The 27,830-nt window shown below is 42.2% G+C and overlaps 1 protein-coding gene across 1 annotated transcript in view; it reads right to left on the bottom strand.

The window, feature by feature from the left end:
• SND1 (staphylococcal nuclease and tudor domain containing 1) overlaps positions 1-27,830 on the bottom strand; it is a 977,252-nt gene that overhangs the window by 711,217 nt on the left and 238,205 nt on the right. The window contains exon 11 of the mRNA XM_068275928.1: positions 26,634-26,723. Coding sequence (XP_068132029.1) covers positions 26,634-26,723 — 90 coding nt within the window. The remainder of the gene's footprint in view (positions 1-26,633; positions 26,724-27,830) is intronic.

Here is a 27,830-nt window from a genome sequence, read left to right as displayed (position 1 = left end):
AAACAATTCTATCAGGGAGAACTGCAAATCCTGAAGTGGATCTGCCCTCTTTGCAGAGCACCTATCTCAGGAAGAACACAAAATCACAGAAAGGGTTTTTAAACGCCAGTGGAGAGGAGATAAATCTAGGACACAAACAACAATACCTTTCACGGGAATTCTATGACTTCAAGTGCCACAACATGTCTAAAAGTGAGTCTGGTGAGAAAATTCACGTTGAATGTGCAGCCATATCCTAGTAAATAAAATACAGAAAAATGTACAATAGGAAAAGCTCTGCGGCACACGGGAAACCGAAGTACACTTCTTGTAACAACAAATCTCAATTTGCAGTTCTGTTTAGGTCATAGAATGTAGCTGACAAAAAATATGACAAACTAGCACCAACATAGCTACATGAATGTACTATTGGAAACCATGGGTCTCTGAAACAAAGCTGCTGGTGTGACATGGCCCTAAAATATATCCAACTCTTCAGCACTTCTCTTTGGCGCAAGACTTCCTACTTTTTTGCACAGTGGGCAACTTTGTGGAATACCACATATTCGTTAGTGCTGCTGAGGTCTATATTAGTAGATCTGTACCTATTAATAAAAAAAAATAAGAAAGAGAAAAGAAAACTAGTCAACGCTGTTAAAGTCAATAAATCCCATTTTACAAGAAGGGCATCCACTATAAAGCATCTGTCCCAGCTGGTAACTGGTAATTGCAGTAAAACAGTGACAGGAAGTGGTAAATGAGTAGAAATGCACAGGATCATCTCAGGAATGTGAAACATTTCAAATCCTTACTAACGCCAAGCAGCTTGTTAATATGAACATTTATTTTGTGTGCTTGAATCGCATTTCTGGGTCATGTTAAGCACACAAACCTAGCATGGCAATGTGGTTCCTCCTCATCACTTGCTGGCATGTCAAGATGACAAGGTTTCTAACAATCATGTGACCAAATTCAGCCACAAAGGGCTGCATTATGGCTGAAGGGGGGGGGGGGGGGGGATTATATATATATATATATATATATATATATATACACATATATATATATATATAGATATATATACACACACATATACACACACACACACACACATATATATATATTTAACATTAACTCACAAACTTGATAATTTTTATATATATATATATATATATATATATATATATATATATAGATAGATATATAGATATATATATATAGATATATATAGATATATATATATATATATATATATATATTTTATTTTATTTTTATTTATTTTTTTGTAAATCAATGGAATATATTATATTTAGACGCACTTTTTTTTCCTAAGAGGAGGTGCAGTTTAAAAGCCTTTAACCTGTAGGGCAGGAAATAAAGGTATTGCTCCCATTTATCATTCTTTGGCAAAAGCTAAACTATCAGTTCAATACAACCTGTGCAATACACTTGAATAGTTTTTCCTATTGAGCACATTTAGATGCTAGAGCAGCTTCTGGCCAAAAATAAAACTAATAGATCATCCACTTAAGCAGCTTCCTATGTATTACAGCCAGTGATCTACACTGTAACTGAGATCAATGCCATCAACTGAGTGGAACAAACCCAACACTATTAGGTAAATAAACTGAATAAGCCCAAAGGGGCCAACGAAAGAGCCAGAATGATACAGCATTCAGTACTATTTTCTGTAGAATAGCATCATGGGCAGGGAATAGCTACAGAGAATTTCAATATTTCTAGAGGTATTTCCCCTAAATGAAATACAGATAAAGGATATGTGAATCAACGCACAACAAAAGCTCCCTTAATTTTGATATTTAAAGGACTCATGTGGCTTCTTCCAACCCCTAGCAGCCACATCAGTCCCTCGCCGCAGCTCCAGTCCTCTGTGTCCCGCCCGTAATGACTGCCGGCCGGTAGTCTCTTCTTCACCTGCACAGACACTCACACCAGAAGAAGTGGACGCACGTGCACTCATGCGGTGCAGAAGAGCCGACCCTGCCGGCGGGTCACAGTCACTACAGGCGGCCTGCAGGACACCGAGGACAGTGTGCATTTCTCTATGTTTTTCTTCTGTTCCGTGCAAGAATTTGGGTCCACTTTAAGCAATACCAGATGCTGTCCTACTGATCCTCTGTCTCTTTTACTTTTAGCCATAGACCCTGAACAAGCATAAAGCTCTGGCTTTGACATAGAAGACCTGAGTTCAAATCTTGGCTCTTCTTAATTCAGAAATCCTGCACCTATTCAGTAAAGAGTTCTTGGGTGAGACGCCATAACACTTAATGCCCGAGTGTGCTCTAGAGGCTGCCTTGCAATCGCTTCGAGTCCGACAGGAGATAAGTGATCTAAAAATACTGGAAATCTTATTATTTCTGATATTGTTATATCTCACAAGATTACATATGCTTGTTTCTGGTGTTATTCAGACACTACTGCAGCCAAATGGATCAGCAGGGCTGCTAGGCAACCGGTATTGTTTAACCAGCTGAGCGGTCTGGACGAGCTCAGCTCGTCCAACACCGCCAGCGGCTGCCGCTCAGGCCCTGCTGGGCCGATTTTAATGAAATAAAAAGCAGCACACGCAGCCGGCACTTTGCCAGCCGCGTGTGCTGCCTGATCGCCGCCGCTCTGCGGCGATTCGCCGCGAGCAGCGGCGAAAGAGGGCCCCCCTAGCCGCCTGAGCCCTGCGCAGCCGGAACAAAAAGTTCCGGCCAGCGCTAAGGGCTGGATCGGAGGCGGCTGACGTCAGGACGTCGGCTGACGTCGATGACGTCACTCCGCTCGTCGCTATGGCGACGATATAAGCAAAACAAGGAAGGCCGCTCATTGCGGCCTTCCTTGTTTATTCTGGGCGCCGGAGGCGATCGGAAGATCGCCTCCGGAGCGCCCTCTAGTGGGCTTTCATGCAGCCAACTTTCAGTTGGCTGCATGAAATAGTTTTTTTTTTTATTTAAAAAAAACCCTCCCGCAGCCACCCTGGCGATTTAATCAGAACGCCAGGGTGGTTAAAAGGAAATAAATATGGCAGCCTCCATATTCTTCTCACTTCAAATTGTCCTTTAAAGAGAACCCGAGGTAGGATTTAATGATCTTAGTGGGGCAGAAAGGCTGGTTGTGCACACTTCCTCTGTATTGCCGCTACCCGCCCGCGTCCCTTCCCTCCCGCTGATTGGAGGGAAGTGACGCAGGCAGGTAGCGCCGATACGGAGGAGGCGGGGGAGCGGTGCTAACAGACAGGCATAGGTAAACATTGTGCTGGTGACACGCTGTGTGTCGCTAGCACTGCGGGGGGTATAGCGGCGCGCAGGGGGGGTTCTGCAGGCACACCATGGGGCAACAGAGGCTGGTGTTAGTGTGCACAACCAGCCTCTGTGCCCCACTAACATAATTAAATCCCACCTCGGGTTCTCTTTAAGTACAACTCCCATTAAAAAGTTATAAATCTCAGCTCTGAATAATTTTGTACTGCTTGGTTGCAGGGATTTTTGAGGAATTCATCCAAGAGAACTTTACTGGATTTACACTGAATACTCTTAAGCTATTTGACCACAATGGGGACAGTGTTTTCTCCACTTTTGATAGTACAATACTGTCCTCATGCCAAATGCTCTGTTCACATTAAGTTCACTGCCGATCCATTTCCCAGAGCAGACATAATGAAGTACAGGTATTCCCAGGTTAAAGAATGAGATAGGGACTGTAGGTTCATTCTTAACCTGAATCGGTTCTTCAGTCAGAACACTGTGCCATCTCTGTCCCCTGTACCTCTTCTGTGCCCCCCTGTGCCTCCAGTGTCACATCTGCCCTCTGAATGCATTTATACAAGTGTAAAAGCCTTTTTCTTTTAATTTAAAAATAGATTTTCTCAAAAACTACAAGTCCAATTCAAAAAATGTTTTTACTTGTTCCCATGGAAACACAGAATCCATGCCGTTCTTATCAGTGGGTCGTTCGTAAGTCGAGCATTCGTATACCTGTACTTCTCTGCTGTAAGAAGACAGCCCAGTGCATAGTTGGTTTGCTGAAACAGTTTAGCTTTACATTAGCAACACAACACATTTGATATCTGCAGCCATATATCAGAAAGTGGGGGTTAATATAGATCAAGTGATACCTACTAAAATTTCCAACCCCTCTTTTTACCCAGTCAATGCCAGGTCCCCTGAGGTAGATACCTTTCAGGATCTTATAGAGAGTGAGCTTGCTGACCTGTCGAGGTCGTCCGGGGCACCGTCTGATCTCTCTGCTTCCGAGCGGCAGGCCTTAAACTCCCTACGGGAGAATGCAGACATTGTCATCCGCTCGGCGGACAAGGGGGGAGCTGTCGTTGTCCTGGACGCCGTCGACTATCGGTCGGAGGACCTAAGACAGCTGGGTGATGCGGATGTGTACCGGCCCTTACTCCGGGATCCTACCCAGGATTTTCTCGTTGATCTTCGGGGGCTGTTGGAATTGGGACAGAGTATGGGTGTCATTACTAGGAACATGTCAGAATTTCTGTGTCCCTTGCACCCAGTTGTCCCGGTTTTCCACCACCTCCCGAAGATACACAAGCCGGGCGCTCCCCCGCGGGGCCGCCCCATTGTGGCTGGCATCGGCTCCGTGGGGGAGCGCCTTGGCGAGTGGGTTGATTCACATCTGCAGCCCCTTGTTCTGAGATTACCAGGCTACTTACAGGACACTCGACACGTTCTGTCTAGTTTCGATGATTTTGTGTGGGAGGATCAGTTCCATTGGGTGACCTTAGATGTCACCTCTTTGTACTCTTCAATCCCGCATAGTCTTGCCTTGAAAGCTTTAAATTTCCATCTTGAGAAATATTCCACTTTTGACATTTCCCTGCAGTCTTTCCTCGGGGGGGCCGTGGAGTACCTCCTCACGCACAATTATTTTATGTTTGACTCTGGGTTCTACCTCCAGAGATGCGGAGCTTCCATGGAGGCAAAGTTTTCCCCCTCCCTTGCCAACCTATACATGGGCTGGTGGGAGGAGCTCCGCATCTTTGGGGATGAGAACCCCTTTGCCTCCCACATAGTTTGGTATGGCAGATTTATAGATGATTTACTTTTGGTGTGGGGGGGTCCTCCCGGCCTCCTCGAGGATTTTCTGGCATATGTAAATTGCAATGAACTAAATTTAAATTTTACGATCAATCATGACACTTGCATTGACTATCTAGATTTAACCCTGACTGGAGACACCAAGCTCCATCGAGTTTCTACCAAGACTTTTCGCAAACCCACAGCAGGTAATTCTATACTTCTTGCCAGCTCCTGTCACCCTAGACACACTATCAATGCTATTCCCACAGGGGAATTCACTCGAGCAGCTCGTAATTGCTCCAGCCCTGAAGAATTGGAACAAGAATGCAATTTAGTCGAGAACCGATTGAGACAGAGAGGTTACACTAAGAACCAGCTAGCCCAGGGACGTTCTAGAGGCACTAGGAGATCACGCAGTGAACTTTTAACTACTAGGAACCCGGGGTGGGGACCAGGATGAGAGAGTTACTTTTGTTACAGAATACAGCCTTGAATTTAATAAAATCACTAATATTGTGAGGAAATATCTTCCAGTGCTGAATTCCGATCCCAAACTTAAGGTTATTCTACAACAGGGATGTCGTTTCTCTGCCAGAAGGGCACGCACCCTAGGATCAATCCTTTCTCCAAGTAACTTTCAATCCACTCCCCTGTCTCGTGTCCCCACCTGGCTTGCTACGGTGGGTTCTTATCCGTGCGGTTTTCCAACCTGCAACTACTGCCACTGTCATAAGAAGGGTTCCTCCATCCTCTCTTTTGCGACTGGTAATAGTGTCCCCATCAAACAATATGTAAATTGTGACACGAGGTGCGTCATTTATGTTATTTCCTGCACCTCCTGCCGCCTACAATATGTGGGATGCACCACTCGCAACTTAAGAGCTCGCATTGCTGAACATTTTTGTGGCACCAATTGGAAAACCTTTAAAAAGTCGGCAGTGTCCAAACACTTCAAAAATATTCATGAGGGCAACCTTTCTTCCTTTGCTTTTCAAGGGGTGGAACGCATAGTGAGTCCCAAGAGAGGTGGGGACACTTACAGATTATTGCTGAGGCGAGAAGCTTATTGGATCCATAGGATGGACACTCGCACTCCTAGGGGTCTCAATACACGCTGGGATTTGAACCTTGTTTATGACTGTTAAACAAATGTACTTGATTTCCCTTTGATCCTCTTTTATACATGCGATTTGTGCATTTTTTTGCTCTCCTTTGTCTAATAGGCTTTCATATCTGGCTTTATATTTGTCATGTTTTCTCCAGTATCGGTTTTTTACTTTACATTATTTTTAAACACTTGTTGTTAGCTGCTATTAATCATAACTGAGCATATTTATGAATTTTGTACATTTATTATGTCTCTTTTAAGATAATTCATGTATGTAATGTTCCCTTTAAGGCGAGGGCTGGTTGAGGTATAGGGTGGAGCATTTTCCCCCCACCTACATAAAGCCCTCCCCTTGCAGGTTCACTTTTAACTATGACTAAGGGCAGATTGTAAGCCCGACACGCGTCAGTTGAACCTTGTGATTTTTAACATTTGCCATGTGGAATTCCTGAATAAAGAATACCAGCATTTTCTACCACTGTTGGCTTGCGGATCCTTTTGTGCATATTCCTGGATTGGCTTGGCTTCCCAGATCCTGCACCCACTGGTTGAATTGATAGGGGGTTTTGAGCAGGGCTGTGGAGTCGGAGTCGGAGTCGTGGAGTCGGGCAATTTTGGGTGCCTGGAGTCGGAGTCGGGAAAAAATGCACCGACTCCGACTCCTAATGAATTTGTAACTGTAATTAAAATAGAAAATATGATAAAATGTTCTATTTCTCAGATAATAGTCATTAAAAATAATGTATATATACAGTATATATACAGTAATAGCTGTGCTTAGTCCACAAAAATGAAATAAACCAATCAAAATTAGTTACTTGTGCTGCTTCAATAAAGCAGTCCCTGTATTTTTAAGGTCAGATATACATATCTGATTGTGACTGTATATATGATGTGTACACAGGAATCTCTTATATATACTAAATAACATCTATGCTGTAAGAATAAAGCCTGATGTGTAGCCGTGTCACTAATAGAGATGGTCAATGAGATGGAAATAATTCTGCATTGATGCTGATTTATGCAAATGTACGCACTCCCTTTGCTGATGAAATCAAATAATGTAATATGTTATTAAAATTTGGTTTGGTGACTACAAATTAAAGGGTAACTGAGACGGATGAAAAGTAAAGTTTTATACATACCTGGGGCTTCCTTCAGCCCCCTTCAGGCTAATCAGTCCCTCGCTGTCCTCCACCACCCGGATCTTCTGCTTTGAGCCCTGGTAATTCAGCCAGTCAGCGCTGTCCGGCCGCATACCGCTCCCACAGCCAGGAACATTCTGCACCTGCGCAATAGTGCTGCACAGGTGTAGTATGCTCCTGGCTGCGGAGTGTGTGCATGCGCACTACGCCTGACTGGCTCAAGTACCTGGACTCATAGCAGAAGATCCAGGTGGTGGAGGAGGACAACGAGGGACTGATTATCCTGAAGGCGGCTGGAGGAAGCCCCAGGTATGTATAAAACTTTAATTTCATCTGTCTCAGGTTTACTTTGTTACACAGTAGTACTATACTCTACATATGCACTCCCCACAGAGCTGCAGGGAATCCACTGAGAATGCTGTGCACATTGAACACAGAGGTGTTGTCTGTTTACAATCTCCTCATTCCCCTGCAGAGTACCTGCACATCATTCTTACATGTACCCACACTTACATTGCCTAGGGCCTGATAGATGTTCTTTGTTCAGGTTTGTACCTTTTACAAGTACTCTTACCAAGGACTAGTTTTAGTCTAAAGGGAATAAATATAGTAGTCTACATATCCTTCTCACTTCAGTTGTCTTGTAAAATTCCTAAGCGTTGGCAGTTAAGAGACGAATTTCATGTTACATACTTTTAATCAACAAAATTGTAATATGCAAATTAGAGGAGTCGGAGTCGGTGGAATCCTAAACTGAGGAGTCGGAGTCGGTGGATTTTTGGACCGACTCCACAGCCCTGGTTTTGAGCGTTCTGATCTCTCACGATTCATATATCAGAAAGTGTCTTCACAGGACTCTCTGATGTCTGCACTGAAGTGGTGCGCAGCCGTACACACTGCTGCATGCATTTCAGTGTGCTGTGCAATCCCATTCAGTACATGTTATGGTATCTGCAACGGGGTGGGAGCATCCATTTCAACGAATTTACCATCAATTGCGCTCTCATCGATCAAATTTTCCAAGGTGCATGTAGCTTCTAGCGTCAGCTGCATTCCCAATTACATATTCCCCTAGGCCCAGGGGCTCAAAATGCAATGACAAACTGATGAGAAACTATGTCAAACACTTTCTGCTCGGTAGCAGAAAAGCATTTGACACTAGTGAAACAAACTTCCAGCATCCAGCCATGTGCACCAGCCCTTAAGATTCAGGTAATTTTTTGCATCAGTTTTCAAAAATAGCTTAACAAGAGTACTAAAGCGAACAAAGCAAGATATCCAAGTAATTTAAAGGGAACCTAAACTGAGAAGGATATAGGTGTTTCCTTTTAAAGCCAATGGGTACCGCTATAAAAAAAAAAAAAAAAAAAAAAAAAAGTCAGATACTCACCTAAGGAGAGGGAAGGCTCGGTCCTAATGAGCCTTGCCTCTCCTCTCCCGGTGCCCTCGGTGCTGCGCTGGCTCCCCCATTCGCGTCCACCGCCGTAGGGACTTCGGAGGTCTTAGGGAGCACTCGGGCTTCCGAAGACGGGCCGCTCCATACTACGTACGCGCGAGTGCGTCATAGAGGGCGCTCGCGCATGCGTAGTATAGAGCGTCCTCGGGAGCCCGAGTGCTCCCGAAGGCTTCCGAAAGCTCCCTTCGGCATGCGGAAGTGGCAGTATTTGACCGAACTGGTCGGATACTGCCACGGGGGATCCTGCGCGGGAGAGGAGAGGGAAGGCTCATTAGGACCGAGTCTTCCCTCTCCTTAGGTGAGTATCTGACTTTTTCTTTTTTGAAACGGTAAACATTCACTGCAAAACAAGTTGCTTGTCACTCCTGCTGATTCTCCGTGGCTGCAGTATTGGCCGAATCACACACCTGAAACAAGCATGCTGCTAATCCAGTCTGACTTCAGTCAGAGCACCTAATCTGCATGCTTGTTGAGGGGCTGTGGCTAAAAGTATTAGAGACAAAGGATCAGCAGGGGAGTCAGGCAACTGGTATTATTTTAAAAGGAAACTTCCATATCCTTCTCAGTTTAGGTTCCCTTTAAATAAAGTAATCTCTAAATCAAAGATACTAAAATCCCAATAGCACACCAACTTCAGGACCCAAGGCTGTTGATACCGCTAGCACCTGTAAGCTACTCAGATCCTTTGAGGTAAGCACAAAGTTTAAGATTAACAACAAAAAGTAATTTACGTCACACTTGATTTGTAGTAACACAACTAAAAAACAGATCAGCAATAGCTGTGCTTTTTGATTACCTGGCAGAAAAAAAAAACATAAAATATTTAGGGCTTGACATCCCTAGTAAATGTACCAGCCTACATGCAGTAAATTATCAGCTCATTTTGCATGGGCGTGGTACTTAAAGAAATGTGATTGTTCTTACTTCAACAGCTTGGGCAAAAAAGATTCTGATGAAGAAAGTTCCACAATGCCTGTTAATACTCCAGATTTCTTTTGTTATTTGATGAAGGCAAACTGTTTTGGGGAAGAGGGGGTGATTAGAGAGCCTGAGATCAATCCATATTCAGGGTGACGATCTAACACCTGCTAAGAGTGGGCTTTTCCTTTCCTGGAGCCACAGCACTATTTTAGTGAAATTCATTACTAGGACTAGGTATGCGATGGCAACACCCAGTAAGAAATGGGTTAGAATGAGAATGATCATAAATGCTGGAGATGTAGTTCAGGTCTGGGTGACTACTTTCATATCTGGTGGTTATGCCCACAAATCCAAACATTACGGTCAGATATCCAGGACTATAATAGGAAATGTATTAAAAGTTAACAGCCCTTTAACATGTTACTGGTAATTTTTGGGCCCAGTAAAGCTTCTGACAACATAACTAACAACTTCAGTGTTAGATCTCGTATAGTTGACAATTGGTAAAAAAAAAAATTATAACCCTGAAGCTGGCTGATTGGACTACTACTAAAATGAATATTTTGGAGGAAGAATGAGTGATCTTTGGAAGACTTTGGTACCAAACCTCTCTTTAAAATGAGGGATCTGTGGGGTTACAGTATGCCAATTTATTTTTGGACTAGACCTTGTAAATGAAGAATATTTTACAGACCGACATATCTCGAGTTGGAAGAGGATTTTGTTACTTCTTTCTTTATTGCTGTTATGGTAGTGGTTGTCTGCCTGTGTCAGCTTTTTTAAGATCTGGCAGGTCCTAGCTAATTATTGATTAATGCTAGCTGGTCTGTGCTTCTGTGTACACTACACATAGTTAGTGCTTGGGAGGTAGGCGCACCGGAAGTACAAACAGCTGACATGGTCCAACCTCAATGATGGAATACCTCTGGAGCACAGAACATACCACGGAGTACGGAAAAAGTAGGCTGAGGCAGGACTTTTGAGCTAGTGCTTAATTAGCAAAAGTCATCTAATCCACTGTAGCTGATCATTTCAGTGAAACCTTGTAAGGAGGCTCAAAGGAAAGAAAGAGCAAAAAATATGGCTGACCAATTGCTTCCTTTCTTATAATATCCAAGTATAATATTAAACAAACTGACTCCAACTCCCAACTGACGACTCTTAAACCTAGCAATTAGTCACTCTGAAAATGTGTCGGCTCTGGGGAGGATACTGCTGTCTGAGTACGTTGGTGATGGGGATAGAATGTGCAGCCCCTGGTATTTTGGTGAACTGGCTCATTATAAATATTTTAGCTTGAGCTGTTCAGAAAATCATGTCTATACTGAACTAGGCAGTTATTCAGTGTTAGACCAAAGTCCAACTTTGAGAAAATGGTTACCAAGCTGGTCCATGACCTTGTGCTGTATTGTGCTTGGTGGCACCTAAGCCTTCATTACATTGCTGTGCAACAGATACACTGGAAGCATCAGTGTCTGGGAAACAAGTAGAAGTTTGTACAGAGGTTTTAGACATTAAACTAGCCATCAGAGTATGGACATAAGGCCTGCAGTAACCACTTCTAAGATCATCCCAGGGAAAGTTCAGAGAATCTCCTGAAATCTGCTATTGGGTGGGATGTTCCTTTTTCCTTGAAGAGATCTGCAGATATTTTCAAATTGCATCTGTTGTACTGCAATAAAGAAAACTTCAAACTTCATCCAGACAAAAACCCACAGAAGACTACTACAGCCAAGAACTGAGGTAAAGATAAAGATGTAAGCTGTGTGGTCTGGAGATTCGCATTATCATTCTAATAAACACAATATTTTGCTTTTTAAGTAGATCCTATTTCATGTGAAGACCAGCTTTCAGAGTGCCTGAAAAGGAAGGTGTATTGTCCTTTTGTATTCAATTACCAGCCTTAAGGAATGGCACACAACTATGCAGTACAGAGAGGTTTAATCTACTCTCTGTAAGTATTACAACACAAAGCCTAAATCCGATCATATCCTTAAGAAAGAACACACTGACTTAATGTAATGATATTTTATTGCCTCTAAGTACATAACAGGAAAACTGCCACGGTTGTTGACTAGAAGACAAATTTGTTTTTTAGTTTATGTGTCAAGTATTCTGAGGTGGTAAGAAAGGCAGTGCAAGTTTGAAACGTCTCAGTAGAATATGATAAGGAGGCTTCTTGCATGACATGAATGCAGCTTACTGATCATCTCACATAAGCAAAACCTCCAAGGCCAAGTTATATGCTTCTACAGCCACAGCAAAAAGGTTCTACAGCCATGCCGCTAACATCTTATTTCTTCCCTAAAGGACAAACCTTATCTGCTTGGAATGTAAAATAAAATAAAAAAACGATGTGCATGCAGCCAAAGAAACATTTAAAGAGGAACTGTAAGGGGAAAAATTATTTTACAAAAAGGAAAAAAGTGTGTTATGCGGAAAAGAATTGGAGATTAGCAAGAGGAAAAAAAAATCCTCTGAGGCCTGGAACCCACTGAAATCCGCAAACGCAAAACGCAACCGCTAGCGTTTTGTCTGAGCGGTTTGCACGCGGATTCATGCGCGTTTTCGGTCGCGTTTTGCAACAGTGTATTTTTTTGCGTTTCGCGTTTTTATCCTGATTGGTCCTGTGAATTATTTTTAATTTTGTTACAGTGTGCTGAACCGCAAAACGCTAGCAAAACCGCTCAGTTTAGGTTTTGCTGAGCGTTTCTGCTAGCGTTTTAATACTTTACATTGAAGCGCTAACGCTCCCAAAATGCTGCAGGTCCTGCGTTTGCGTTTCTGGGAAACGCAAACGCTCCTGTGGAAGTTGCCCCATCCATTAACATCAGCTGAGCGTTTTGGCAAAACGCTAGCGTATCGCAGCGCTGCCAAAATGCTCAAAAAAACGCTCTTGTGGGTTCCAGCCCTTACCCTGTCAGTATAGTGTAAAAAAAGTGCCTCACGTAGCATGGAAGGAATCAGGTTTACAACTGACACGCAGGGCTAGAGGGGTTATTTTATTCACTTCTGTTTCAAAATTTTTATTGAAGTAATTTTTTCATTTAACAAAACATGCAAACTTTTGCAAGTCAATTGCATATCAAAACAGATAAGTCAAGTCGCATTACTAGCCAGGGTAAGATCCTAGTGGACACATTATTCCTGCCATAGGCTTCACACAAAACACTTCCGCAGTATTGTCTAACATGACATCATCACTTTAAATGCGAGCCTGCCTTCTCATTATCTTGGGCCATAGCCCCAAAATTAAAAGAAAAAAGGAAAAGAGATAGAAAAAGAGAAGAAAAGAAAAAGGTATAATAAAGGGGGGGGGGGGGGGAGGAGGGGCAGAGGGCAGTTGTGGGGGAGGTAAAAAGGTCTGGTCATCCACCTCCAGGGGGGTGAAAAAGAAACAGTCTAAGGATATTTTATCTCTCTCTAGTTAGAGGTGGTAATGATGTATTGGTTCAATGTGTCCCATATTTTATGAAATGCATCAAACCTATCTTCCAGAACTCCGGCCATCTGTTCCTGGCCCATATATGCTGTTACTCCAATTCCTCAAAAGAGACAATTGAGTTCACCACGCTCACGCCACTGTCTGGGCGGCTGCCACAAAAAGGAAGTGAGCGAGAATGTTTTGAAACTTGGTTAATGATTCAATTTTATAATGAAGGAGAGCGGACCATGGGTCTTTAGTAATTTGTTTGCCAAATAAGGTTTGTAACATCCTATATATACACGTGACAAGAATCTAGAGATCAGTGGACATGTCCAGAAGATATGTAGCATATCTCTCTTTTGGCCCATACTCACGTGAGCGTGTGGGCGACAGGCCGGCGACAGCTCCTCGCCAGGTCCCTCCGCGTACACACGCGGAAGAGAGACCAGCGATGCGACAGATGCTGTCGCCGACGTTCCTCTCCCCCCCCCCCCCCGCCGGAAGCTCCGTATACCTCAATGGAGGTTGCTGTCGTTAGTCCGCGTACTCACGCGGACTAGCTACAGCTGCGGCGGAGGTGCGGCGGCGACTGTCGCCAGGCGATTGAAACTTTCAATCGCCTGGCGACATCAGCGACGGGCGACAGTTCGGGGTGCGCGCCCATGCGACGTTGCATACTCATGGGTGACCTGTCGCCGCAACACGCGCGCGCCGCGTGTTGCGGCGACAATTGTAGCCCGTGAGTATGGGCCATTAGTCTGTCAGCCTTGAAAACAGAAGCCTGTGTTTGCTCCAGGAACATGGTGAAGCCTTGCAGGCACCCAGTACCTCCTAAGCATTACTTTGTAGGCTGTTTCTATTAAGGCTAGATTCAGAGACAGTTTAGGAGTAAAATTCCAGGCCACCTTCCATTCCTCCCTGGTCCTGGGCTTTCCAAAATCAGACTCCCATCTGGGAACATATGTATGCTTAAAGGATTGCGGTGGGTCATTCAATGAAGCATACAGTTCTGAGATAGCTCATTTAGCAAAGGGCTCCAGGGCACAGAATCTTTTGTATCTAGTTAGAACAATCGGAAATGGAGTTTGAGGTGAGAAGAGAGATTTAAGCCAGTGGCGTAATTGAATATAGTGAAATTTTTCTTTCGTTAGAAATTTGGTATTCATCTCTGAAGTCTTCCCACAACAATATGCCCGAACTATTGGTTAATGACCTAATCTGTTCCAGGCCCTGGTCCCTACACCATTTGAAGCTTACAGAGTTTCCGTATGCAGGAATAAAGAGAGGGTTACCTATAATAGATAGCAGTGGAAGGGTAGGAGACATCAGGTTTTGGGAATAGCGTACCGTGTCCCATACTGCAAGACAGTGTCGTAACACATTGCTTAAACCTTGGGGACGGGAATGTTTGGGTAGCCAGATAGGAGTCTGTACTGATTGAGGCGCAGCTACTGATATGTCAAAAAGGGTCCAAGCTGGCATTTTGGAGCCTTTGTATAGATCTAGAAGGTGGTTTATTTGGGCCACTCTGTAGTAATTTGCGAGATTAGGAACTCCCAATCCTCCATCCCTTTTGTGTGTGTATAGTGTCAGTTTACAGACCCTTGGATGAGAGTTATTCCAGATGAACTTATTTAATTTGTTCTGTAACAATCTAAGAAAGTGAGGAAGGACCTTAACAGGCAACATCCTAAAGTAATACAGAAGCTTGAGGAGCGTCATCTTGACCGAGTTAATCCGGCCCAACCAGGAGAGACCATAGGAAGACCACTGGGAGTGGGAGTGAGTTATAGCTGGGAGTGGGAGTGGGAGTGAGTTATAGCCCTAGCCAAGAGGTAATTGTGATTAAACAACGAATCATATGAAGCTGTTAGATTAATCCCCAAATATTCCAGTGAGGTTTCTGCCCCCATAAAATGGTATTGAGTATTCCCTTCATTGAAGATACACCCCTTTTTCCTTACATAGATATCCATGTTTATCCAGATCGCTTAACTACTTTCGGACCGAGCGAGTACGAATCTACGTCGGGCAGGGGGCGCTGCGGTCCTGACCGGACGTAAACTCTACGTCCCATTGACCGCGCGCCCCAGCCCGTCCGCGTCGCTCGGTCCGCTCTGCCCCCGCCGCAATGTGATGCCCTGCCGCCTCTATGACGGCAGAGAACTGTGAGCCGGGCAGCAGCCGTTTTCATTGGCTCCTGGCCCTGTCATTCATGTAAGCCGTTCTCATTGGCTTACATGGAGTGACAGGGTCAGGAGCCAATGAAAGCGGCTCCTGACCGGCGCACAGCGCTCTGCCGTCATAGCGACGGCAGAGAGAGCAGCCTGCGGCGGGGACAGAGCGGCGTGTCCGGTGGGAGCGACGGTAACTTGCGGCGATTCGTCAGGAAGCGGCGGTTTGCTGGACCAGCACCCTCTGGTCTTTAAGGGGGCAGAGGGTGCTGGTCCAGAAAGGGTTAACCTCCCTGGCGGTAAGCCCGAGCTGAGCTCGGGCTATGCCGCCGGGAAGCACCGCTCAGGCCCCGCTGGGCCGATTTGCATAATTTTTTTTTTGTTACACGCAGCTAGCACTTTGCTAGCTGCGTGTAACCTCCGATCGGTGCCGCTACCCGCCGATCCGCCACTATACCCGTCGCCGCAGCCGCCCCACCCGCCCCCCCCCCCCAGACCCCGTGCCAATCAGTGCCAGGCAGCGCTGTGGGGTGGATCGGATTCCCCTTTGACGTCACGACGGGGGAAGCCCTCCAAGAGATCTCGTTCTTTGAACGGGATCTCTTGATCTCCGTTCGCCGAAGGCGTTTGGAGGGGCTGGGGGGATGCCGCTCAGCAGCAGCTATCATGTAGCGAGACATTGTCTCGCTACATGAAAAAAAAATTTTTAAAAAAAGGTATTTGCTGCCCCCTGGCGGATTTTAACAAACCGCCAGGGAGGTTAAAGTGAACCTGCAGACTAAAAATCTACTCAGCAGCACTGAGAAGGCTTGGTGTTTCTTTAACAGTTTCACAGCATCAGAACTTTTGTTTTTCTTACCCAAGCTTCATTTTTAGCTGAACAGAAGAAATCTGCCCAGGGATTCTTCCCCTGATGCTGTGCAAAGCATGATGGGATTTCAGATGTTGTTCTCGTTCTGCTGTTATGGTGCAATTGTTTTTTATTTTTTATTTTGAATTTGAGATTTGAAGCCTACCGCGCGCAGCTGGGAGGGGTGATCAGGACACAGGACAGTTGGAACTGTGTCTCATGCTCCCCGTCACCTCTTTTCAACCAAAAAGATGGCTGCTGCCCCCATGAAATCACATACATGTGCCTGCTCTTTTACAATAGAGCGGGTACGAGATTATATTAATTATTTTAATTAACATAACTAATGTAACTTAATGACAGTATGTTTGTTTAGGCTGAAGTTCCTCTTTAAGGCTGGTTTCACAGTGGGACGTTAAAGTCTCACGTTACAGAAGCCAGTAACGCAGCCTAACTCACAGCACTGTAAAATCAATGTGCTGTTCACAGTGCACACATTGCGTTAGGGTATAACGCTGCACGTTAAATGAAAGTGCAGCATGCTGTACGTTATACCCCTATAGAGCTGCGTTAGATTGTTTGCACATGCTCAGTGACTAGCCACATGGCTAATTAATATTCACTGCACTGTGGTGACTCGTGGTGGGACTCGTAGTGTTGTCCGGATCATGAACGAATCGTTCATTTGATCCGGATCTTTTTTGTGAGTCGAATCATCCGGATCACCACAATGAAATATTTGGGTCGCAGTGGATGTCTGTCTGGAAGAATCGGGAACACACAGAATGTACAGTGCAGAGAAAGTCCTGTCCTGCTAGTCATTTCACCCAATCTGTTTCCCTAGTAAAATGATTCAAATGATTTGGTTCAAAGATCCGATTCGAATGATCCGAATCCTTAAAAAGATCTGGACTTCCCATCACTATCCTGGAGCAGCTGCTTTGAGAGCTGCATAACGCGGCTCAATCTGACGTCCAACTTCAACACCACCATGTGTTGCATTTGGGGCACGTTATGCGACCTTAACGTCCCCTAAAACGCAAAGTCTTGGTGTGAAAGAGGCCTAAAGCCACATTTCACACTGAAAATTGCTGCAAAATCACAGCTATTTTACTGCAATTCTGGATCAGGAAGCGATTCTTGTTCCCTGAAGGAGAATTGCAAACGCAATTGCTGCAAAATTTTGCTACAATTTTCAGTATGAAACAGACTGGTTTGCACACTTATTTTCTGCCATTTCTCTGCTCTAAACTAGGCTGCTATGCCAGTGCTGGGTCTGAGCCTCCTACAGCCTGTCTACAGTATTATTATGCTACTGATATCAAAGGGGCACACAGCGAAAAACTGTAAAATCTAAAATATGTGCAAATATATACAAAGTTTTTTTTCTCCATAGTAAAATGAGCCATAAATTACTTTTCTCCTATGTTGTTGTCACTTACAGTAGGCAGTAGAAATCTGACAGAAGTGACAAATTTTGGACTAGTCCATCTCTTTATAGGGGATTCTCAGCAAGGCTTTAATTCTTTATAAAGATATTACCTAAAAAATGTAAACAATGATGCCGGCCAGCTTCCCTGCTCCCTACACAGTTTTTTGGCAGTTGGACAGAGCAACTGCCATTCACCAAGTGCTTTTGAAAATAAATATATCCCTTAGAATCCCTTATGAAGAGATGGACTAGTCCAAAACCTGTCACTTCTGTCAGATTTCTACTACCTACTGTGAGTGAAAGCAACATAGGAGAAAAGTAATTTATGGCTCATTTTACTCTGGAAAAAACGTACTTCTTATTTGTATGTTTGCACATATTTTAAAATGTTACAGTTTTTCGCTGTAGTACCCCTTTAAAAGCTCAATATCAGCACTCATAGCTCAAGCCCCATACACACGCGCAACAGTGGTCTTTTATGCAGCACAATGATCAAACAACTTTTGTTGTGTAACAAGTTGAAACAACCAAAAAAATGCTGCTTGCTATTGTTCACACAACTGATAAGACATCAATCCAACAATTGGATTATCAGTTGTGTGAACTTGTTTCACAACAAAAGTTGTTTGATAATAGTGCTGCATAAAAGACCGCTGTTCAGCGTGTGTATGGGGCTCTGCACACTCCAAATTTCAGCTCCCCAATCCCAGTGCTTCCTTAGATAGGGTATATTAAAGTTGTTTGTAGGAGCTATAAGTGCTGAGATATTGAGCCTTAAATATCAGCATATGCAAATGAGGTATGAGCTGTGATGTCATTACCCACAAGGCATAGTCCTTTTATTTATGCAAATGAGGCAGATGAGCAGCAAACAGTGTGGGCTCTACTGAAAAGTGAAACAGAAACCCAAATTACATCTATTTGGCTAAGGAAATACTGCTGACAAGGCAGGCTATAAAGTTTGAAAAAGGCCATTTCTTTAACCTTGCAGCTGAATGAAGTGCATTTTCTATCAGGATGTCAAAGCTGTTTTGTTTTTTTAAAGCACACCATCCTATAAATAAGCTCTTATACTGAAAATAAAAAATATGAGACTGTTCAGTTTCTAAGTACTGCACATGATATTCATTATGTCTTAAATTTAAATTTCCAATAAATCTGCTAACTGGCTTGTATATTATCTCCTTCACCAGGTACTGTCACTTTAAGATCAACTACAATAAGAAGATATTCTTCAACCTAGTGATCTGAAAGCCTTCCAAAATATGTAATAGCAATTTACAATCCCTGTGGAATGGAGACTCACCACAGCAGCTGACCCTTACGGTACATGGGTCATGCCTGTCTCTGGAGTGTAGCCCCCCCCCCCCCCCCCCCTTGCCACAAGATCCGCAAATCCAGTCTATTATCTTCCGCATTTCCAGTAATCAGACTCCATTTTCTTTTGATTCACCTACCAGTCACTGTAGACTGCTATAAGTAAAGTCTGAGTAAAAATAGCAGTACGGCTTTTATGACATTTCAGTAAGTAACAATGAGACACATAGCTGTGAAGAGAATACTCCCTTTAACAGATACATGCATATTATGTAGCGGTTAACCAAGCCTCTTTTTACATTAGAGGAATTGGGATCTTAAGCTCTATATAGAAGTGCTTTGGCTCAGAAATAATTTTTATGTCGGCAATCAGTGCAGTTTGAGATTTTGCAAGAATGCCTCACACAACACCAAATCAAGGCTTTGACTTGCTCTAAGTTGCACGCATTATAGAAATGTGCATACTGGTGTTTTCAACCTATATCTCTCAGCATAACTTCAGCTTTAAATCCTTAATGGATTGCCTAACCCCTTTAAGTCCATTTCAAGCATACATATTTTTATACCACCCAAAATTGAAAACTGGATACAGACTGCCACATTATTGCAGTTGTCTGTTCTTCTGCAGTGACCTTTGGGAAGGTGTCAAACACATGCCACTAGCCCCCTCCTCCAGCCAGTTACTGGAGGAGAGTTGAGGCAGTTGCAGTCATGGACCTAACCCCCTTCATATATAGGGCAGAAGAGGTGTGGTTTCAATGATGTGGCATGAAAGGGGGTCCAGCAATATGGGAGTTCTTGGTGGCAGGAGCCCTTACGCTGGGGGAAATAGCAAAAGATACTCAGCATGATTTGAGCTTCATCGACTGTTCATCTGGAAGGTGGGGTAATTGGACTCTGATATTGAAGACCCTTGGACATCAGTATAGAGGGGTTTATGGGGTGGGGCTACACAGGATAATTAAGCAGATAATGGAGGTTACAAGAAAATGAAAAAAAAAATCCTGGAATCCTGGGCTTTACGCTGTTATTTTACAAGAAATTCATATATGTATATAATAAAAAAAATTATATCATTTCTTCAGGAATACAGCATTGCAATCCAAAAATAAAACAATTCAGATGCCATGAAGAATTTCTGGTAAAAAATGAACAATGTAAAATGCTTATATTGTTAGTGATATCCAAAGTCAATATTGATTCCAATACACAGTACTGTATTAGGTTAGTATTCAGCACCAATACCTCAATGCTCTGAATTGAAGGGATCCAAAGACAAAATGTGGAGAGCACTCTCAGAAAAATGACAGACTGAATACAGCCACCATTGGAATGCTATGACCTGTGTGGTTGGCTGAAAACCTGTATGGGCTATCCAGCAAGGTCACTTTGTCACACTAAGCCGGGAACTCTTGATACAGATATCAACATCCAAATTTAAGGTGAATAAGTCTAAACTGCTTAGGGTTAAAGAAAAAAATAGAGAGATTAAAAAAACAGGCACCTGGGAGGAGAGGAAGCCACAGAATCAGACACTGAAAAATATCAGCTCTGAGCCTTAAGACATAAAAGGGCAATGCAGAAGTAGTCAGCACCAGTCCTGTTGTCCGTTTGCTCTTATGGCCTTTAATTGAGTTAATTTATCACTGAGGTTTGAGGTCAGAAGCTTCAAGAACCTTTCAAGACACTAGCCCCTTTTCCACAGAGAATCATGATCTGCATCACAAATGTGCTGCAATGTGATAGTCTCTTTTCACACTGTGTGCGTTTCAATGTGATCATCATGCATTTCTTAATCTTATTTTATCTCGCAGTGTAACAAAAAAAAGTAAATGGATTTGACCAAATTGTAAACACAAAAAAAAAAAAATTGTCGTTAAAAAGGGCACCTAGATAGCCATGTTAACTATGGTGTCCATGCGATCGACAAATCATGTGCTATCCAAAAATCGGATTGAAGTGCAGCAAATTGAAAAGGGGCTTTAGGTAGCATTCAGTAATTTTGCATTTGGGGGTCTTATGAAGAGCACTTTGGCACTGATACCTTTTTCCTCCCACTCCAGAATATTCTTAGCATAGACTAAGTAGTGGCAAGTGCCACAAATGTACTGCTGTTGGGATTCATAGAACCCTATGAGCCAGTTCTGTGGCAGAGTAGGCTGCTGCATAGGCCCTAGTGCAGAGGTAAGCAACTGAATAACTGCTGACCAATTCTACTGGAAAAATAAAACCTGTGATGAAACTATAATTCTGCTAGTTAAAGAGAAACTGAATTGAAATTAAAAAAGTCAAAAATAACCATACACAGGTCATACTTGCATCCCGTGTGGTCTACTCTTCACTCTCTTTCTCCTCTCCTGCGTCCCATTTGTCCACTGTGATCAATGGAATTCTCCGTCCTCCATTATAAAAATGGTCATTACGCCAAAACAGCTTTCTGGTCAGCACACTGTTAAACTGTAATATCACCCACTTGAGCCATAGGGAAACATGGACATTACCTTTGCACATTCAGTTGTAACTGACAGCTGCTAATATATAACTGACAGCAACTGGTATATTTCAGTTCTGACAATATACTGTCAGAACTGGAAGGGATCACTGAAATAATAAAATGGTGAACTTCTGAGAGGAACTGATGGTGAGGTAACTTGGAAAAATATAAAAATTGAAACCGAGAGCCCAATATAGTGTAGTATGTCAAAAATTGGGTAATAATATTAAAATGACAAGTAATATACTCACAAGTCTGGGTTACCACAAAGGCAACCACTGGAAGTGCAGGTGGGGAGAATTGTAACCTGACCCCACTCAGGTATTAAGAAGTCGCTCTCTGTAGGCAGGAAACAGATGGGGATATACCCCTCCACCAAGGGTGGACTGGATCAGATTGAAAATTTGTGATAACAGAGGCGCCAAATTAGAGTAAAAGCATCTAAAATCAGTTTAAAAGGAGGGGGGTTGGTGGATACCACCCTCAGGTATATAAAGACCAGCCAATAAGCCGTTATATATGAATAAATATAATTTATTATAGATCTCCAGGCATGCAACGCGTTTCACGGGTCAAAAGCCCGCTTCATCAGGCAATCAGTGTTGGAGACACACTACGAGACAAAAACAAAACAAAACAATCTGTACCAATGAACACTAGACAAATGTAGACCAAAAAACAAAGCATCTTTTGTAGACAACAGAAAAGATCCATGGTTCATTACCATATGCATACAAAACATAGGAAACTAGGAATTTATATACAATAGTTCTACCCCTGAAGCAAGGATGTGTTACATCACGTGTACAGGAGTAGAAAAATAAAAATAAAAATAGAATAAAATAAAAATGTCTGAACGAGCTCTCAGTGTTTACAAAACATTGATGAAAACACTAGTGGATCTGTTAAGCAATTATCAGATGTGATCAAGATTCAAATAAAAAATTCCGATTCCAATAAAAATTAATGATGCATGGTATGCAGAACAATATGATACATGGTATGCAAAAATTATATCAACACATGTGATTGCACTGGCCCCAAGGTTTGGTTACACTTATAGGAGTGGGGGTATGGTATTGCGTGTAATGAATTAAACCAAACTTAGCTAAAGTGCAGAGTGCAGAAGCATAGAGCTTCTAGAAGCGTAATGATAGATAAAGAAAGGAGCTAGTGATTATTATATTACTCACCGAAGCTGTATCGATTGTCAAGCTCAGCGCCTACTGTAGAAGGTGTTGCGCGTGTTAGGGGTGTTATAAAGAGACTGAGCGCCAGCGTGGAGTGAGGTTTAACCCGGAAGAGCAGCCAGCGGCTGCTTCCGGTAACAAAGGCCGACGGGCAGGTAGCGCGATATGACGCTGACGTCATGTCGTAAATTACGCGTGTCGAGGGAGGACGCGGGCGCAAGGTCGCGTCTCCGCTCGTCACTACGCAGATGAAAATGGTGCACGCGCACTAAGTAATTTAGGACGGCGCCGCCATGTTTATATGGGCGGCTGAGCTATTCTCAGGGATATTTCCATATCGCTTGAAGTAATACAATGGGACCATGGTGAACTATATGCAATTAACATATAGTTAGATTAATTGATGGAAAATGAACATTTGTGTAGGGCATTATTTTTGTTAATATGCTGCCATCTAGTGGTTAATTTTATTATGGCCGCATTACCCAAATGAGTTTAGATAGGAATACCTATAGTTTAGTCAGAATCACAAATGACAATAAAAATTAAAATTAAAATATTTACAATAAATACTGGTAGTAAAAATAAATATAAATATAGAAATAAATATTATAAATAAAGAATATATAAATTTGTCTAGTGTTCATTGGTACAGATTGTTTTGTTTTGTTTTTGTCTCGTAGTGTGTCTCCAACACTGATTGCCTGATGAAGCGGGCTTTTGACCCGTGAAACGCGTTGCATGCCTGGAGATCTATAATAAATTATATTTATTCATATATAACGGCTTATTGGCTGGTCTTTATATACCTGAGGGTGGTATCCACCAACCCCCCTCCTTTTAAACTGATTTTAGATGCTTTTACTCTAATTTGGCGCCTCTGTTATCACAAATTTTCAATCTGATGGTGAGGTAAGTATGTAATGTTCATTTTAAATCATTTTACGCACTTCAGGTTCCCTTTAAACATCATCGTTCACGAATTGTGGTATAAAGTATGTTTTGTTATCCAGTGCAAAGTGGTTGTTTTGAAAGAGCAGAAAAACTAAAGCAATCTTTTTCAAGAACAAAATTTATCTCATACTGTGTAAAAGTCCAAGAAACACTGCAAAGGATAAGTGGACCCTTCTTCCCTGCTGCTTATGGCTGCAACAGGATTACTCACAGATCTCTGATCTTTTTCTGCTAGCTTCTTCATCAGATAGTGATTTAGACACACACTAAGTAAGGATGGTCAATGAGATACTAATAATTCCAATCTGATGAAAATGTATGCAGTTTGGAAATGGATGAATCAAATGCTGCAGCAGAATTTTAATTTTTAGATGCAATATGCAAATCGCAGACCTAATTTAACATATGTATGAGGTTATACAGTATCTTGCTGTTGCTCACAAAGATATGAGCCAACGGCATGTATGTTCCACTATATTTCCACTTCCAGACAATTTTGTACTGTATGAGCCAACGGCATTTTGAGGAAATCAGTCAGGGAGAGGCACAGGACAGCAAACAAACAGGAACAATGTCATTGCAGCATTGCTTGATGTCAGTGTGTAGTCCGCTGTAATAGGGGAATTCTAGAGGAATTGCATGTACATAAAAAGCAAATTTTTATTCAAGGGGACAAATGTGGAAAGTATAATACATGCAGTGTGGTTCAAATGTCAGCTTGAGAATCATTTAGGTAAGTTACAAGTTTTTGAAACAGATTTATACCATGTGTATTGACAGAGATGTGAAGTTTTTCTAGTACTTTTGGAAGACATTTTGTGTTGGAGCGGACATTTTGTTTTACAGAGATAGCAGGACTTTGGCCGCCATTTTCAACAGAGTTATCCATTTAATGTGGTATTTTATTGATTGCATTTAGTTTAATCAAGTCTACAGAACAGTACGTGAACAGACTGAACTTTTAGCCAAGTTGTCCTGTGACTGAACTGGTAATTTCATGCTTTCATGTGTCTGGAACAAGAAGCCACATGTTATGTTGAAAGGATTGCAGACATCCAAACTGTCACTTGCCTACGTGCAGTCCGTGTTCGGGGCATTTTAGTTCCCTTTCCAAAACCACAATGTATGATCTGATGAAGTCAGCAGTGGGTGGATTTTCTCATTTAAATATAGGAGGAGAACTCCAGGAATATGGACTTGACTATCTGTTGTCTGAACGATGTATTGATTTGTAATTGGTTTTGACTGTAATGACAAATATCCTGGACAACCCCAGGGCGTATATATTTTTTGCATAATTATGATCTTATAAAACTAGCTATCTGTCAATCCATCATCAGCATTTGTATGAACAACTGCTCCTGTCAACGGCCATCGACTGAATATATGTGTTGTCATTTTAATGAGGTGTGTCCGTGTCACTCACCGTCCATCACATCTTGGACAGTATGTTTAAAGTTATGTGCATTGTACATTCATTTTACATACATGGGAGGTGCATTTTTGTGTAGATAAAAGCATTTGTACAGTGTCAAAGGTTGACTGGGTACTTGGCATTCTCAAACTTCTTAAAATAAAGTGTGGCATGCATTGTTTTGGTCTGTGGTACACCATGTCTCATTAAACTAAACCTATGTGCACACAATAGATTTTCCTCGCCTAAAAAACATTTTTAGTTAAGACTACTATGAATGATTAAGGTGTAAGTGTGTACAGTACTCCCCTGGTGTTGCTGGTCTCCTCTCCAGAAACCCACCATGACGCAACACTGTTAAGGTAGCCATACACCAAGTGATTCTGATTCAATCGACAAAGCACTTATGTATGGTTGAGTGAAAGTCGATCGACTAGTGGCCCACACAGTACAAGCGAGATCCTATGCAATTCACCCTCACTAATTGATCTGACCAATGTTGTGTCTCCAGGCTCTGAATGCAAAAATCTATTCAGAAACAATCGAATGACATGTGAACAGTAGCCGATCCCTGTGCAATCGACCAATATCTTGCATGCTGCTCGATCAACTAAATTGGTCGATTCGACATCAGCCACTTTTCATTGATTGGGCATACTGGAACACAATTGATTCTCTCTATAAATTTGATAAAATATACAGATACAGCCAAATTGCTAGACGTATGAGCACCTTTACACAACTACTTTTTGCAAAAACTATTGAGGAAGCTGAGGGGCTGACACAGGTAAATGAACTATAAAAAGATCGGTAAGTCAGATAGTTAAGACTTCCCTGTTAAGGTGGCTATACACCAACATTTCAATTTAAACCTTGAAATGCCATCGTTTCTAATGATTCCTCTATCATATACAGGTCCTTCTCAAAAAAATTAGCATATTGTGATAAAGTTCATTATTTTCTGTAATGTACTGATAAACATTAGACTTTCATATATTTTAGGTTCATTACACACAACTGAAGTAGTTCAAGCCTTTTATTGTTTTAATATTGATGATTTTGGCATACAGCTCATGAAAACCCAAAATTCCTATCTCAAAAAATTTGCATATTTCATCCGACCAATACAAAAAAAGTGTTTTTAAAACAAAAAAAGTCAACCTTCAAATAATTATGTTCAGTTATGCACTCAATACTTGGTCGGGAATCCTTTTGCAGAAATGACTGCTTCAATGCGGCGTGGCATAGAGGCAATCAGCCTGTGGCACTGCTCAGGTGTTATGGAGGCCCATTGTGATGAACTTTATCAATATGCTAATTTTTTGAGAGGGACCTGTATATAGATCCAATATCCTAGTTCTTCTCCGGATAAATCCTGCCAGCAAATGCCAGGAGCGCTGGGGGCACGCAGGGAGAAGCAGCGCATGATTGAGATTCTACATATCCTTGTACTGCATCGGGCATAACAAAACTTGTTGCTGCAACTACATGATTTTAGCTAAAATCGTATCTAATATCCGACAGTGTGGAGTGATTCAGAGTGGGAAAACCGGTAAACAATCAATACCTGTAAGATAATTTACCTTCTCTAGCACTAATTAAATCGCACATGAACACACCTATACTTTACTGTTACAGCAGTGAAGATTTTTTTTTTTTGTTAAGTTTTTTTTTAACCTACCCATTTGAACAGGAAAAAGATGGAGGATATTACTGATTATTACCTTTTTGCCAATGAGCTTCTTGCGCAAAAATTCTCTTGCTTCAAACATATAAGGAATGTCATAGAGAGGACGAAGCTTTTTGTTCTTATCCTGTAGGAAAAAAATTAATAAAGATTAATCAGAGCGCAAGCTTGCAAATTTCTATTGCAGATTTTAGAATACCAATATAAAATAAAAACATTAGGAAATATTATTCAACCCCAATCTAAATGTTCCAACTCCAATAAAATATGTTCTCTACTTTTGGACTGCCTGGAATGAAATAAGAACAGTTTATTTTAGTTTTAGTTTTTCCCTTTACAATACATAGAAAATTAAGTAATTACTGAAAACAAGTATCACCCACAAATAACCTAATTTGTGGCAAAAAACAAACAAACAAGATTTAGATCATTGAGATGAGATAAGCAGTGATAAAGGCTATGGCCAAATGAATGGGAGGAGCACTGAAAGGAGAAAATGCCTCTTGGCGGGAAGGGTAAAAAAACCTGTGGACTGAAGTGGTTAAAAAGCTATATGGGTGCAATTTATATATCTACAGAGGGAAAGTTACCAGCGAACCATTCATCTTAAAGTGGATCTGTGATGAAAAACGAACTATGACAAGTAACTTGTCTATATATCTTACCTAAAGTTTAGATAGTTTACACAGCAAATCTGGCTGCAAACCGCTTCAACAGTTTCAGGTTTATTTATTCCTGTGATACAATGACAGTGGCCATGTTTTGTTTGTCACATTACACACAGGCAAGCTGCAAATGCACCTCCAGCCCTCAGCTCACTTCCCTCTCCCTCCTCCCCTCTGCCTTTGCAATTTCTGGCTAGTAGCCTTCCCCTCCTCCTCCTCCTGACTAGACTGAGTTCCCATAAGCCCATGCTACATGGGAGTGCCAAGGCACTGAGCTGTGGGCGAGGCGTGTTTAGTTTATAGGGAATTAGAGTATTAAAACAACAAAAAATAAGTATTTGGCTTGAGGAATGCTCTAAAAAAACTATATGTAAGGAACACAATTATGCAATGAGTAAAAATTTATCTCGGATCCACTACCTACCCCCCACACAGTTTATTTAGAGCAAAATACGCCAGCAATTGTATTTTCAGGAATGGAAGCTACTTTGTGTTTTTACACATAGGGCACTTTCAGCCATCGGTATGATTATTAAATAAATTCAGCAACTGCTTAAATAGAAGGATAG

Source organism: Hyperolius riggenbachi, chromosome 3 (assembly GCF_040937935.1).
Source record: "Hyperolius riggenbachi isolate aHypRig1 chromosome 3, aHypRig1.pri, whole genome shotgun sequence".
Taxonomy (NCBI): Eukaryota; Metazoa; Chordata; class Amphibia; order Anura; family Hyperoliidae; genus Hyperolius; species Hyperolius riggenbachi.
This window is presented reverse-complemented; position numbering and strand designations above follow the sequence as displayed.